The sequence below is a fragment of the Grampus griseus genome (assembly GCF_964374135.1).
Source record: "Grampus griseus genome assembly, chromosome: 15".
Lineage (NCBI taxonomy): Eukaryota > Metazoa > Chordata > Mammalia > Artiodactyla > Delphinidae > Grampus > Grampus griseus.
Genome location: NC_139009.1, coordinates 86806112 through 86820242, shown reverse-complemented (window position 1 = coordinate 86820242; position 14131 = coordinate 86806112). Strand labels below are relative to the sequence as shown.

The window sequence follows — 14131 nt, the reverse complement described above, 5'->3', positions numbered from 1 at the left end:
TCAACAAGGCAAAAACTACATGTTTGAAAAGACAAGGTTCATTTTTTTTTAAAGGCACAAATGAAATGGAGTGAAAAAATAACTACAGATGTTACAGAGAAAAGATACTAAGACCAACTCTCAACACACTTCAAATTTTCATATAATCGATGACTATTGAGAAAGATAGAATTTAGCGAAACAGATTCAAGGAGAGAAACGAAGCCAGAATCATCATTTACCAGAAAAAGAAATGCATTCAACGGTCAAAAATTTTACCATGAAGAAAACACCACATGCAAGTGGCTTTATCAGAATGCTCCCAAACATTCGGGAAACAGATAATTCCACTCTTACATGAAGAAATGGTAAACAATTCATTTTAAGAAGACAGTATAAACTGGACACCCAAACTGCCCAAAACGGAATGGGAAAGAAAACTACAGCCCAATCTTCCTCACGAAAACAGATGCAAAAATTCTGAACAAATATTATCCAACCAGATCCAACAATGAAAAAAAAATCATGATCAAGTTAGTTTTTATTCCAGGAATGAGACTGATTAATATTAAATGTATTACTAGAACTGTTAATTACCAGATTTAAAAGGATGTGTTATCTCAAAGATAAAGAAACTAGAATTCAGTATCCATATATGACATTTAAAGTTTTCTTAGCATATTTTTAAAAGAATAGTAATTTCCTTAACTTGACAAAAGACATCGACCAAGAACATCTAGCAAACATACTTTATGGAGAAGCAGGGCAACATTTAAGATGAGGAACAGAGTGAAGACGTCCTTCCCAGCTCGCCCGCCCCGCCTCCCCCTCAACACTGCACTGGGCTTTGCGCCAGCCCCAGAGTAGTTAAGGAAAAGAAACAAAAGGGTTTTCTTTCTTTTTTTTTTTTTTTCCCCGGTACGCGGGCCTCCCACTGCTGCGGCCTCTCCCGTTGCGGAGCACAGGCTCCGGACGCGCAGGCTCAGCGGCCATGGCTCACGGGCCCAGCCGCTCCGCGGCATGTGGGATCTTCCCGGACCGGGGCACAAACCCGCACCCCCTGCATCGGCAGGCGGACTCTCAACCACTGCGCCACCAGGGAGGCCCAAAACAAAAGTTTTAATGTAACTCTGTTACTCAAGCTCATACTGCTCGCCACGGGACAGGCCAATAATCGAGAGACGAGTTGTTGGACAATGAATAACGACTTCCTTCAGGGAGACCCCAAACCCAGAAGACGGCAGGCTCATGCCCCAAAGAACCCTCTTGCTGAGTTAGACTCAGGCTCCTTTTATACTAAAAGGGGCGGGACTAAAGCCAAGCACTTCCTGGTTCCCGGCAGCCTCCGGAGGGGAGGTGTTAATTTCTCTCTCCTGCTGTCATTCACAGGTGGGCCTGCTCAGGAGGTTTCCTGGGAGCTAAACACAGGTATTTCAGCTGAAAACCCATTATACCTGGGAGGCAGGGGTCCCAGAGATGGGCCGTTACGGAGAATTTAAGCTTATAGGCAGCCTCGCCTTAGTGATTAACTGGTAACAGGATACAGAGGTTCTTCCCGATTACCGTTACCCACTGTCAACGTCCAGTCCACAGTTGTGGGAAGAGGCACAAAGGCTGCCCGGGCTATTTCCCACTGAACGGGGCGATGGATGTTCTTTAGAATCTTTAGTTGGTAGTAAACATTCCCCATTTTTGGAGACAGAAATTCAAGATAAAACACAAACAGCACATACAAGTGCTAGCCTTCAGAGAAGCAAACGAACCAGTTCACGAATCGGGTCAAAGTCCAACAACTCTCTCCTCTCTCCAACAGGGTACACCCCACTCCAATACGAAACAAACTGGCTTGTTCCAGAGAAAAAGCCCCAAATGCCGCAAAACCAAAACAAAACGCCCCAAACGGAGAGGAATCAAGTTCCCGGCTGTACACACCGGAGCCACTTACCCTGCCGTACGCAGCCCGTCGGCTCCCAAACGTCGATTCCTTCCTTCCACTGCCAAGCGCTGGGGCGGCCGGTGCTGCTTCAGAGAACTCTGAAGGCAGATCCCCAGGACAAGGGGTCCCGGCAGCTGCTAGGGTCTTACCCCAGAATTCCCCAGCCAGGGCTGGCAGGCCACGAGCAGCAAGGCTCCTGGGTGGCTTCATCAAAATTCGTTACCAAGTCCAAGCTTGTACTGCTCGCCACACGACAGGCTAATAAATTGAGAGCCGAGCTGCTGGGGCAAAGAAGAGTGAGTTTACCTGGGAAGCCAGCAGAGCAAGATGGCGGGCCGGACGCCCAAAGAACCATCTAGCTGAGTCAGCACTCAGGCTCCTTTTATACTAAAAGGGGCGGGACTAAAGCCAAGCACTTCCTGGTTCCCGGCAGCCTCCGGAGGGGAGGTGTTAATTTCTCCCTCAAGCAGTTATTCACAGGTGGGCCTGTTCAGGAGGTTTCCTGGGAGCTAAACACAGGTGTTTTCGCTGAGTGCTCATTTACCTTAATCTCTTGCAGGCAAGGGTCCGAGCTGGGTCATTGTGTGCAATTTAAGTTTATAGGCAACGTCCCTTTAGTGATTAACTTGTAAGAGAATGCAAAGTGTTCTTCCCTATTACAACTCTATGTTACATTAAAATGTAAAGTAGTACAACTGATGTGGAAAACGTGTGGTGATTTCTCAAAAACTTAAACAGAGTTACCGTATGATGTAATAATTCCACTGCTGGGTGTATCCCCAAAAGAATTGAACGTGGGGACATGAAGAGATGTTTACAGACCCACTGAACTATGCGTCTAAAAATGCTTAAAATGATGGATTTTATGTTGTGTATATTTTACCACAAAGTTTTAAAAGCTGTAAGGATTCCAGAGGATTAGTCCACAAACACGGGTCCCCTGACGCTGGTAGGTACTCCTCACCAAACCCAAGGGTTTGTCATCTGCAGCTTGTGAATGAGGATGTGTTTCAGAGACTATATGCAAAATCACGTATCATTTTTCTGAGAAAACTTCCATCAGGCTGTCAGAGGGTCTGTGACCCACACGAGTTCAAGAGCCATTCTGCGGGCCCCTCCCCTCTGCATGTGTCACCTCCCCACTTTCCCCCCCTCCCCCTACCCACCCCCAGGACACTTTTCTCTTTCATTCACTCAGATTGTTTAAACATGATGCAATGTATATTCTTAAATCTTTCTTGAGCTCATTAGACAAGGTTTAATTTTTTTAAGACAAGGGAGGCTCTGAAATCAACCAAACTTCAGTGTTTTTTCTGTTACCCTCTTTTCCCTGCCTGACAATATTAAACAGGTCCGCCTCCGGCTCGGGATGTGCACAGCAAATTTGCAAACCCATGTGGATCCTCAATCCTCCAAACTGTGTTCTGTGACCTTAAATAATTTGCAGCTAAATTTTCTTGCTGTATTTTTATTTTTAATTTGGCATTTAGTGTGGACTGAATTCTAATACATTGAATACACCTGCTCGGTCCCATGGCCTGGGGTGGTGGGGATTCTTGGAGGGGAGGTGCCTCTGAGAAGTTGCTTCAACCTCAGAAACGTGCAGGGAAGGAAAACTCTCGCCAGCTCAAGTTTCATCCAAATGAACTCTGAGACCTTTTAACAAAATGCTTTTATTTCTATGTTTTAATGAAATGCATTGTTAGGTATTTGCATGAAATCTCGGAAGGCATTTACGTTCTTTGCTTTAACTCTTCCTTTGTGGCCACAGAAAGCGGGTAGGAAAGATGAGCCGAGACCAGACGCAGCAGACACAGGCCGGGCGTTGTGAGTGACGGTCAGTAGTCGTCGTAGTTGACGCTGGCTCCGTGCCTGAAGCCATGGGGGCTCCGGGGACCGATCGCAGCGTCCTCATCGTAGTGGCGCTGGTGGTAATCGTAGTAGTCGTGCCCATTCCGACCTCTGTTTAGCCAATAGGTGATGTCATCCTCAAATTTCTGGAGGAAAGAGGATGAGAGGGGATGAACTCAAGGACACCGTTTCCCAGAGCACATCTTACGGACGCTGTTTCTCTGGGATTTTTCTTCAACGATGAACAACACCTCCTAAGAATAACTCCTGCCACAAGGACCTACTTACTGTACAGCACAGGGAGGAATTATATTCCATATCTTGTAATAACTTATAATGGAAAAGAATCTGAAAAAGAATATATGTATAACTGAATCACTTTGCTGTACACCTGAAACTAACACAACATTGTAAATCAACTCTACTTCAATAGAAAACAATAAATAATCATTTTTTTAAAAAAATAACTTCTGGCTACAGCATCCCTGGGCCAGAGGTCGATACTAACCAGATGGATAACACCGCTGAAAACTTTTTCCTCCAAAGGAGTACAACCCCTACCCTCGAACACGTCTGTCTGTGAGTTCTAAATATACCCCCGACTTCAACATTTTTCTCTGTTTCAGTAAAGAAAATGGACATCTGCCCAATACAGTAACAGCCGGGCCTGTCCCCAGGCACTGTGCATCTGATGTGGCAGACGCTGACCCCCTCCGCGTCCCACCTGGGCTGCTGCGCAGGCTACGGGGCTTCGTAAACGTGGTGCATGAAACCACATTGCAGCCTCGGGGCAGGGAATTTGGACACGTCTGGTGGTGACACTCTCACCCCTGTTGTGTTGCTCAGACAGGCCTGGATGCAGTGATTCAGGCCACAAACGCTTACCACGTGGCCACGATTCAACCCTCATCCCCGTCTACTCACTGGGCCTGGGGCTGCAGCCTCCTCTGACCCTCCCCCAGGCCCTGCCCTGAAAAGGAAACAGCTGGCTTGTCTCACAATACTGCAGATTTTCCCCTAGTGAAGCAGGCTCATTCCTTGGTTTCTCTCATTTTTTAATCTTGTTTGAAGTTTCGGCTTAACATATTTTTTTTCCAAAAAATTTTAAAAATATTTTATGAAAACAGAAATAATGCAGGGCTTCCCTGGTGGCGCAGTGGCTGAGAGTCCGCCTGCCGATGCAGGGGACACGGGTTCACGCCCCGGTCCAGGAAGATCCCACGTGCCGCGGAGCGGCTGGGCCCGTGAGCCATGGCTGCTGAGCCTGCGCGTCCGGAGCCTGTGCTCCGCAACGGGAGAGGCCGCGACAGTGAGAGGCCCGCGTACCGCAAAAAAAAAAAAAAAAAAAAAGATGTTTCTGAAGAGTTCAATTTTGTTCGCCTCTTGCAGTATTTTGTATACACCTCCATTCACAATATGAGCCACGAGCCCGTTTGGAAAAACCCTTCCAGCTGCCTCCGTGGGAGATGCCACCCTCCATCCACTCCCTGGCTGGGGCGGTGAGCTGTGGTCTCCACATCAGGACTCACTCAGCACAGCCCTGTCCATCACCCTGCAGACTCGCTCCGGGGCAGCAGAATCTCACACCTTAACTCCGCCGCTGGCTGATCTGTGCCTGGTCCCCGGATGGGAGTCGGTGATGATAAGCAGTCTTTTTCCTTAATCTGGTGAATATCTCCACTCGTGCTACCTGGACACATGAACTGAACCGTACTTCCTGCAAATGCATTGACAAATTTTCCCAAAAACATCTGCAAAGACCCGTCTCTCTTTAAAAGTCGCTTTGCATCTCTTTCCATTATCCTCATGGGTCTTTGCATCGATCTTGCTGTTTCTGACGTTTATTTGAGGCAAAGTTGAAAATGTTTCAGGAGGTGGTGAGTTATTATTAAGGACACCCAGGCAAAACTGACCAGATACATTAAAAGAGTCCCTAAGAAAACCAGATTCTTGATGAATTTAAGTCCCAGCTGCTTTGGGCGGGGATGTCTCTGGAACTCTGCTTCCAAAACCTGATGGGAGAGGTTCCCATTTGGGCATAGTGGGATGGAAAATTCCAGCTAATACCCTTGTGCCTGACGATCATGTGGTCCCATACCTGGCAGCTCTTGACACAGAATGGGGGCTCTGACTTCAGGGCAGATAACAGAACTTAACTCTCTGTGCCCGTTTCCCCAAAGCAGGCCTTCCCACCCCCATCCTGCCCGGCGGGAAGCCAGGCTCCAGCCAGAACACCCACCGCTTCGTCGAAGCCCAAGTACAGGAAGTGCTGGTACCACTGCTGCACCTCGGGCCGCGTGCGGTCCCACAGCTGCCGCTTGAGCCGCCCCGGGCTGCTCAGGAACTCCTTGGCTCTGCTCTCCTGGACGGCCACCGGGGTCGTAGGGGGAGCAGGAGCTGAAACGAGGGGTTCCCCACCCGCAAGTACAGAGAATGAGTCCTTTCCTCCTCGGGGTGAATCGCTCTTCTCCATCGCCCTCCCCGCCCCCACCTGGCAGGAGGCGGCCTTAACTGGCGCATCCTCCCTGCAGGGCGCGGGTACTGTGCGGGCTCCCGCCGTCTGTCCCGGCCTCCGGGGTAGCGAGCCCTCCTGTCCAGGCACAGCCACGTAACAGGCCCAGGGCGGGAACCGAACTCAGCTCCGCCTCTGCAGCCCCTCACCAGGCCCAGACCCCGGGCCCCAGGCCCTGGTGCTCCCCCTGGGCTCTGCCGCGGGGAAACCGTCCGGTGTCCAGTTCCGCTGGCTGCGTGTGCCTTGTCTGCACTAACACGAGCGTGCTGGGATTGCTTAGGGGGCCAGGGGAGAAAGAGCTGGAGCAAGGGTCTGAGCAGGCCGGCCAGCGAGCCCAGCGGAGCAGCGAGTCCTCAAGTCAGGCTGCAGGGTGACCATGAACGCTTCGACCGCCTCTTGATGGGGGTGACCCTCGCTTTCCCACGGCTTCCCCGGACGCCTTTCCATCGCAGACTCAGCTGCAGAAAAGGCCCCGCTTCGGCAGGCGTGCTCGGGGAAGTGCTGCCCGGCTCCGAGCCTCTGTGCCCTCATCTGCAACACGGGACTGATGGGCCCGCTTCCCGTTATGGAGGCTGCGCAGGAAAAGGCAGTCAAATGCCCTGTGTCCCTTGGTCACGTGGATAAAGATCAGGCAGCACATTTGTGTTTTCACCTCCTGTTCACCTGTGCATCTCCCTCAGGGCCTGTTACACTGTTCTGTACACAGTAGGTGCTCAATGTGTGTTTCTTGGCTTGAGCTGAACAAAAGCTGAGGATGTACACGGAGGAGTCGTGATCACCTCGGCCGTTGCTCTCCAGGGCCCCCGTCACCCCTGGTGTCCCCGGGAGATGGCTGTCCAGCACAGGGAGTGGAGGGGCCATCTGAGGGGCCTGGGAGGTCGGGGGTGGACCTGGGCCTTGGGAGCAGCTGGAAGAGCCGGGGAAGATGCTGGCAGCTCCCCCAGGAGCCCCTCCCCCGAGAGGGGCCGTGTGTGCTCAACAGGTGTGTGTGGGGGGGTGTCCCCGCGGGGCCACCTGGGAAGCAGGTGCATAAGCGCTGGCGCCCCCCATTGGGGAGCAGACTTCAGCGTCCTGGAGCCCCCGTTAATCCAGGGGAAAGAATAAGTAGTTAAAAATTCACCTCAGAAATGTAGTCTTGGGAGGAAATATGGGGATGTATGCATATGCAGAGCTGATTCACTTTGTTATACAGCAGAAACTAACACCTCATTGTAAAGAAATTATATTCCAATAAAGATGTGAAAAAAAATGTAGTCTTCATTCTAATAGATAGATAACTTGCTAATTTCCAGGTGAAGACGAGTTCTGCGGGAGAATGGCTTTCACAAGCCCACACAATGATCGAACTGATTACAGCGGGCCCGAACTCACCTGCGTGGCTCCCAGACAGTTCTGTTTCTACGACATTTTGCTGCGTTACCATATCTATCGGAGGCCGGTTCTTCACAACAGGTGTCAGTAACAAAACGGTCTTTCTGTTTAACCCCCCCCAAGAGCTAGTTGGATACGGAGGACGCCCATGATACCACTCTGTGCTGCCCCAGAACGGAGGCTGTGTGTGCTCTCGATTCAGGTATGTGCTCTAAGGGGTATCACAATTCTAAAATAAACAGCCTTCAATTAACACTACAGCTCTGTTCCTTTTATTTCTGAGTCCACTCTGACAGCTGTCAGAAAAGCATTAACTGGCAGTAATATTTACCTGATGAAATACCGCACCACATCCCCACAGGACGAGCCCTTCAGATCTGCTAACCTTCTACGGAGTAAACACTTTTGATTTTCCAAACACAAGCCTCAGGTGAGGACATCGACATCGCTGTTTCATTGCAGCCTGGTTAAGAACGCAACCCTTATCTGTGTGGGCTATACTTACCTTCCCCTTTCTGAAGCATCAGCTTGAGTTTGTTTCCACTTACGCCACCTAAAGGAATGAAAATGGAAATCATTTCAGGGTTGCACTGCGCCCTTAAATTTCTCACATGCAAAAATTCACATTGGAAAAAAATCACTTCATACCCCTATGTTGCTTTAGCAACTTGGTAGCATTATATTATTTAATGCTTGTTGCATTTCCTGTTGTGTAGAAAAAGCAATTCAGGCTGCCTGTGGCTCAAACTGGTGACAAGGACCATGGCCGAGCAGGGCACTTTGAGCTACTGGAGACCATCTGAGCTGTTCTCTAGGAAAAGTGACGTTGTCCTTTGAGCACTTCTGTCATAATATTCAGGCAGTCACCTGTCATATGCACCTGCCTGCAGACTTAACTTTTCATGGTACAGTCGATCAACTAGTGTCCCTCCAAATTCATACCCACCCAGAACTTCCGAATGTGAACTTATCTGGAAACAGCATCTTTGCAGATGTAATGAGTTAAGGACCTCGAGGTGATATGATGCCGGGTTTAGGGTGGGCTCTAAATCCAGTGACCGGTGGTGTCCTTATAAGAGGAGGTGAGGCCACAGGGAAGGCAGTCGTGGGAAGACGGAGGCAGAAGTGGAGCTTCTCCACCACAAGTCAAGGCATGGGGCTTAGAGCTCTAAAAGCTCAGCCCCGTTTTGTAACTTGCCCTGATTGTCTTAAAATCAGGCATTATTTGTACCATTTATTGTTGTTTTGATTCAGATCTAAAAGCGTTTCTACACTCTACAAAACGATTTTCATTTGGTGTCCTAAGAACTTTCACATTCCAGCTCAATGATGATAATATTTTAACTGATTCCTATCGCTGCATTCTCGGTATAAACGAAATAAAATACAAGTTCTGAAAAGGACTAGCTTATAGCCGATGCCCACTTGCCGTATTCAGATGTGCTTCTTAAAATGGGAGGAACAAAGAGGGAGGTGATAAAGCACGCGATGGGGAGTGATGGACTGGCCCCCCAGTGGTCCTAGATTAGAACAGCCGTCATCCTCCCCCCACCCCCCTCCCAGGGCTCCTGCTGCCCCCCCCCCCCAGCCCGCGCTGAACATCCAAAACGCCGAAGCTGAGCACCAAGGGGGTCCTGCCTTTCCACCCCACCGTGCGGCTGCTTTGCGGTGGAAGATGCACCAGCCTCAGGGTGCTGGGCAAGTCACCTCCCGCCCTCCAGCCTCAGCAACTTCGCCGTAGACCTGGGGTCATGACCCCTGCCTCTCAGAGCCCCGAGCCTCAGCGGCGGCCCTTGCCGGCATGAGCCGGGAAGGACGGTAGGAGGGGAGGTGCACTGTCAGGGCAAAACCTCTGATTTCAGGTCGCCCTTCTGCGGTGGGGATGTGGGCTCCCCAGGGTTCAAAAGTCCACACCCCGAACCCGCCGCATTTACGGCGTGTGTGTGAATGCGCGCATTCTGTAGGGAACCGGGATTTTCAGCCCATTCACGGAGGGCTCCAAGAAGCCGAGAAAGTTAAGCCTTTCTCGCTTGAGAACTTTTCCCCAGCTGGGAGGTGAGGCCCGCTCGCTGCTCTGCAGACCTGGAACTTGACCGAGCCAAAGCGCCGGGAAGGGAACGCCTGGTGGGCACTCTGGGGATGGCCCTTCGGCTCCGCTCAGCCCTGGGCGCACCATCCGCCTACAGCGCCCACCGCGCCCGGCTATTCGCGTTCAGCCCGAGGCTTCTCCGCCTCCTTTTCCAAGCTTGCCGCGCACATCCGAGCCCCTGCCCTTGACCCAAGCACGCCACTTCCCACCGCGCAAGGGCAGAACCCAGGACCCCCTGTCAAACCTCGGCCCTTGCCCGGGCTCAGAATGGGCGCCTAGCCCCCACGCCCTCACCGAGCCTCTCCCCGGCGCCCTGGCATTGCCCCCTTACCTGGGCCCACGCACAGCAGCAGGAGCAGAGCCAGCGCTGGCATGACCAGGGCGGCGGGCCGCGCGGAGGAGGCGGCCATGGCTGCAGAGTGCGCTGGAGGGAGATGCGGACGCCTCGGCTGCCGCTGCGCGGGGAGGGTCAGGCGCGGAGGCACCAGGCGTGGGGGACTGCGCACGGGAGGACCGCGCATAGGGGTACTGGGCGGGCGGTCCCTGCGTCCCTACCGGGGCGGGACCCGCCGGGCGGGCGCTGTGCCTTGAGCTCCCGGGCCAAGCGTCCGTGCCAAAACACCGCGCCCCTCTCTCTGGCCGCGGCTCCTCCAAGCCCACGGGAGGTCCGGGTGCGGGGGCCGCCAAGGACCGCGGGCGAGGGGCAAGCGAGGTCCAGCCGCTCCGGGAGGGGCCGCGGCATCCAGAGAGGGGAGGCCTCCGCCCGGGAAGGGCTAAGGATGCTGTGCCGGATCCCCGCTCAGGCCGCCGGGTCTCGCGCCTACCTGCCCCCTCGAGTTAGCAGTCCCACGCCCCTCCGCACCGTGCGCCCCGGCCTCCCCAGCCCGCTCCCTCCCGCGCAGGCTTTGGAATGTCCTGGATTACAGATGCCTTTGGCAGTTCTGTGCTTCGTGCTGTTTTGAACGTCTCCACACTCTGGGCTCAGAGCTGCGTTCCAGGAAAATATCTCACTCCAGACGACCCCGATAGACGAGGCTTTTATTGTTATTTTTATTTTTTTGTGGTATACGGGCCTCTCACTGCTGCGGCCTCTCCCGTTGCGGAGCACAGGCTCCGGACGCGCAGGCTCAGCGGCCATGGCTCACGGGCCCAGCCGCTCCGCGGCACGTGGGATCTTCCCGGACCGGGGCACGAACCCGAGTACCCTGCATCGGCAGGCGGACTCTCAGCCACTGCGCCACCAGAGAAGCCCAGACGAGGCTTTTAGTAACCAGGAGCCGGTGAGCCCATTTGGTATTCTCAGGGCGTATTTCGCCCTCGTGCGTCCCGGATCCACGCACACTTAAGTGGTACCGCCGTTAGGCCCCACGAGAACCGAGAGTGCCTTCCCGGGCCCCGGGCCTGTTCGCACACGAGGACTCCTCGCAGGCAGGGCGGCTGCTGAGAACTAACCTCTCTAGGCCTGTCTGCACCGCGGCCGCTTCCCTTTTTAAACCTTTGCACCCTGACCCAGCTCTCCGCGTGATGCGGTTGGCGCTCTGCAGAAAGAAGCGCGTTTACGCTGAGCCAGCAGACCAAAGGGAAGGCGAGAGGGGCTCTGAGAGAACCCCCAGCCTTGGGCGCACGGGCTTCAAGAGGCGCCAGAGAGAACCCGGAAGGTAACCTCATACTTGCAGTGCTGGCAGGGAAGTGCTTATAAACCCCGGGGAGCTGAGATAGGATGAGAAGAAGCAAAGCAGTACCTGTCCCTCTGCCCAAGGACAAGAACGTTTACAGCGAGGAGGGAGACCCAAGCAAAGGACTGGCTTCGAACAGGCGTGGAAGATATTAACCGTAATCTCTCCCTTATCTTGCGGGGGTCTCCCGGTGCAATCCAATCTCCAACAGCATTTGCTTCTCCTGTAACACTGAAATTCTCCTCTTAACCAGGGTCTGATCTGAAACCAGTAGCGTTGCCCGTAAGGACAGCAGCCCATCTCCTTGAGTTTTCTTTTTCCCTCTGGTGGAAACAGGCCTTCATTTCACACCCTTCCACTGACAGTTAAAAGGCACGTGGCAATTTTATTTTTTGTTAATTCCAAGACTCCAGTTGTAGGATTTGAAGGTAAAGTAAATATTGAATCCTAATTTTTTATTAGCCTATATTAAAAAAACCCCTCAATTGCTGTTTTAGTGTAGAATTGGTTAGAAAAATCAAGGATCCCACAGAAAATTATTTTACAAGAATTGTCAGTAAGGTGAGAAGAACACATCCTGAGAACTAGGCCCTGCTTCCGCTCCACAGGGAGGGGTGGAGGTGACGTCATTCAGCAGCACCCCCGGAACTGTGCGAATGACGTCCTTGGGGCCGGGCAGAAGCAGCCTGGGCCCCAGCAGGGCAGTGGTGACGTTGCCGGAAGTGGAGACCCATGATGACTCTTCTTCCTGAGCTAAGCTTACACCTCCAGCCAAGGAGACAAAACTGGTGACCATCTGAGGTAAAGGACCGATCTGGTAATCACATAAGGCTTTGGTGTCCACTTGTCTGTTTACACTCTTTACAAAACAAGAATGGTTTCCAGGAGATATCACAGTTCCCGGGGAAGGGGAACATTACACACCCTAAATAATGGCTGAATTCGCCATCTCTGCCATTAATAGAGACAGTCCCTTTGTGTCAAGTTTTTATTGAAATGTAACATAATATAAAAAAGTGTGGAGATCAAATATACAACATAATGATGGAGAGACCATGTTACCAGCCCTCCGGGAGCCCCTGTGTCCCTTCCAGTCGCCCCTCACCCCACATATAAGTTTAGTTTGAGGCAATCCTCTTTTAAAAACACTTCACTGGTATTTTATTTTCATTTCCTTAAAACGAACAAAACTCAAAATACAAAGACTTTCGATTACCGGTAGGAAGATACTAACGATAAAAAGGATTAAAGGGGTCAGATTCATGACTACCAGTTGAATCCAATTTAATTCAGTATCAATATCTGTTTCTCAAATGCTCAGCGGACATCCCTGTAGACAATCTTCCAGAGTGAAATGTCTTTGGCTCCCGTGTTCGTGTGCCTTACACAGTGTCAGTAACATTTATTGCCGCGGAAAAGGCACACAGAGCAGCGTGTCCGCCTGTCCCAGTCTTTTGTCCGCTTCCATCCATGCCAGGTCTCTGGTTGCTTGGGTCCTACTCACTGGGGTTTCTCTCTGTCTCTCTCTCTCCTGCACAAACATGGGAGGGTTCACTTGCAGGGAGGGCGTGGGAGAAAGGTGACTGTGGTGGGGCCCAGGGCCATTACTGCCACTTCGGTGAGAGGTTCGAGGTGTGATGAAACCCCCCATGTTTATTCACAGGAAAACAGGGGCCAGTAGCAGGAGCAGCCCCGTGCCTTCCCGGGGGCTGCCGAGCTCAGGTGCGTGGCTGGAGATGCTGTGCGGGTTCCCACGTCCAGCTTCCTTTCCACTTGTTTACTTGTTCACCTGTATTTACTTATAAAATGAGGCACCATGAAAAGTCCTTTTCTTCCTATTTACTTAAATTCGCCATTCCCTTTCTCCCTCTACTAATGCTGGTCTAGTCCTTATTCCTTATTCCACCGTTTCTCACACTTGGTCTCAAAATCCCAAGGCGCTTGTTCAGGCAGGGTCCTGGGCCACACTCCCTGGAACTGTGACCCACTTGATCTTGAGGGAAGCTCGGGGCTCTGCGTCCTGCTGCCCTCGGCTTCCACTCCGCCGAGGTTGTCCACTGACACGCCTACATGTGGCCTGTCTGGCAGGAGGGGCCCGGGGTAGGTCCTGCAGGGAGGCTCAGGGCTCCCAGAAGAGTACCCCAAGATCAGCTGTTCCAACAGACAAGAAGACGAAGTTGCCAGCACCTTAAGGTCTTGGCCTGGAAGCTGACCTGAGTTAATGCCACCATATTCGCTTGATGGAAGCAGTCACAGAGGCCACCATCCAGGGGGCCTTCAGGGCGACGCCAAAGGTCCCATTTCTCAGTGGGGGGGACGTCAAAGGTTGTGTGGCTGTCTTTAATCCACTACACTCAGCCACCTTACAAGGTCAAGCTTAGATGCTGCCTACTCCAGGAAGTCTTTCTTGCTTCCCCCTTTGGGCCAGGAGCATATTTTCCTCTGAATTCCTCCAAGCCTATGTTCCCCATGAAGGTTTCCCCATTCTACCTTATTTTTCTTTGAGCTCCTCAAATTGTTTGTTCCCTTTTTTACGACCCCATAAAACTGACACCCAATAAATATTGCATGAATAAATGTTGCCATCTAAAAGTGAATCTGTAGTTACACAGATCTTGTACAAATGAGATCATTTCATACGTCTTTAAGTTTGATATTAGAAAAGTACATGTTTTAGCTAACGAAAACTCACAGCAGCCCAAGAATAGTGATAAGGA

At 51.8% G+C, this 14131-nt stretch overlaps 1 protein-coding gene across 1 annotated transcript; it reads right to left on the bottom strand.

The window, feature by feature from the left end:
• Positions 1-3619: 3619 nt before the first annotated feature.
• ECRG4 (ECRG4 augurin precursor) lies at positions 3620-10148 on the bottom strand (the record flags this gene model as incomplete). Its single annotated transcript, XM_082672349.1, has 4 exons — positions 3620-3912; positions 6006-6163; positions 8155-8202; positions 10070-10148. The coding sequence occupies 4 exons, from the start codon at positions 10146-10148 to the stop codon at positions 3754-3756; spliced, it is 444 nt and encodes a 147-aa protein (XP_082528475.1). The 3' UTR covers positions 3620-3753.
• Positions 10149-14131: the final 3983 nt, after the last annotated feature.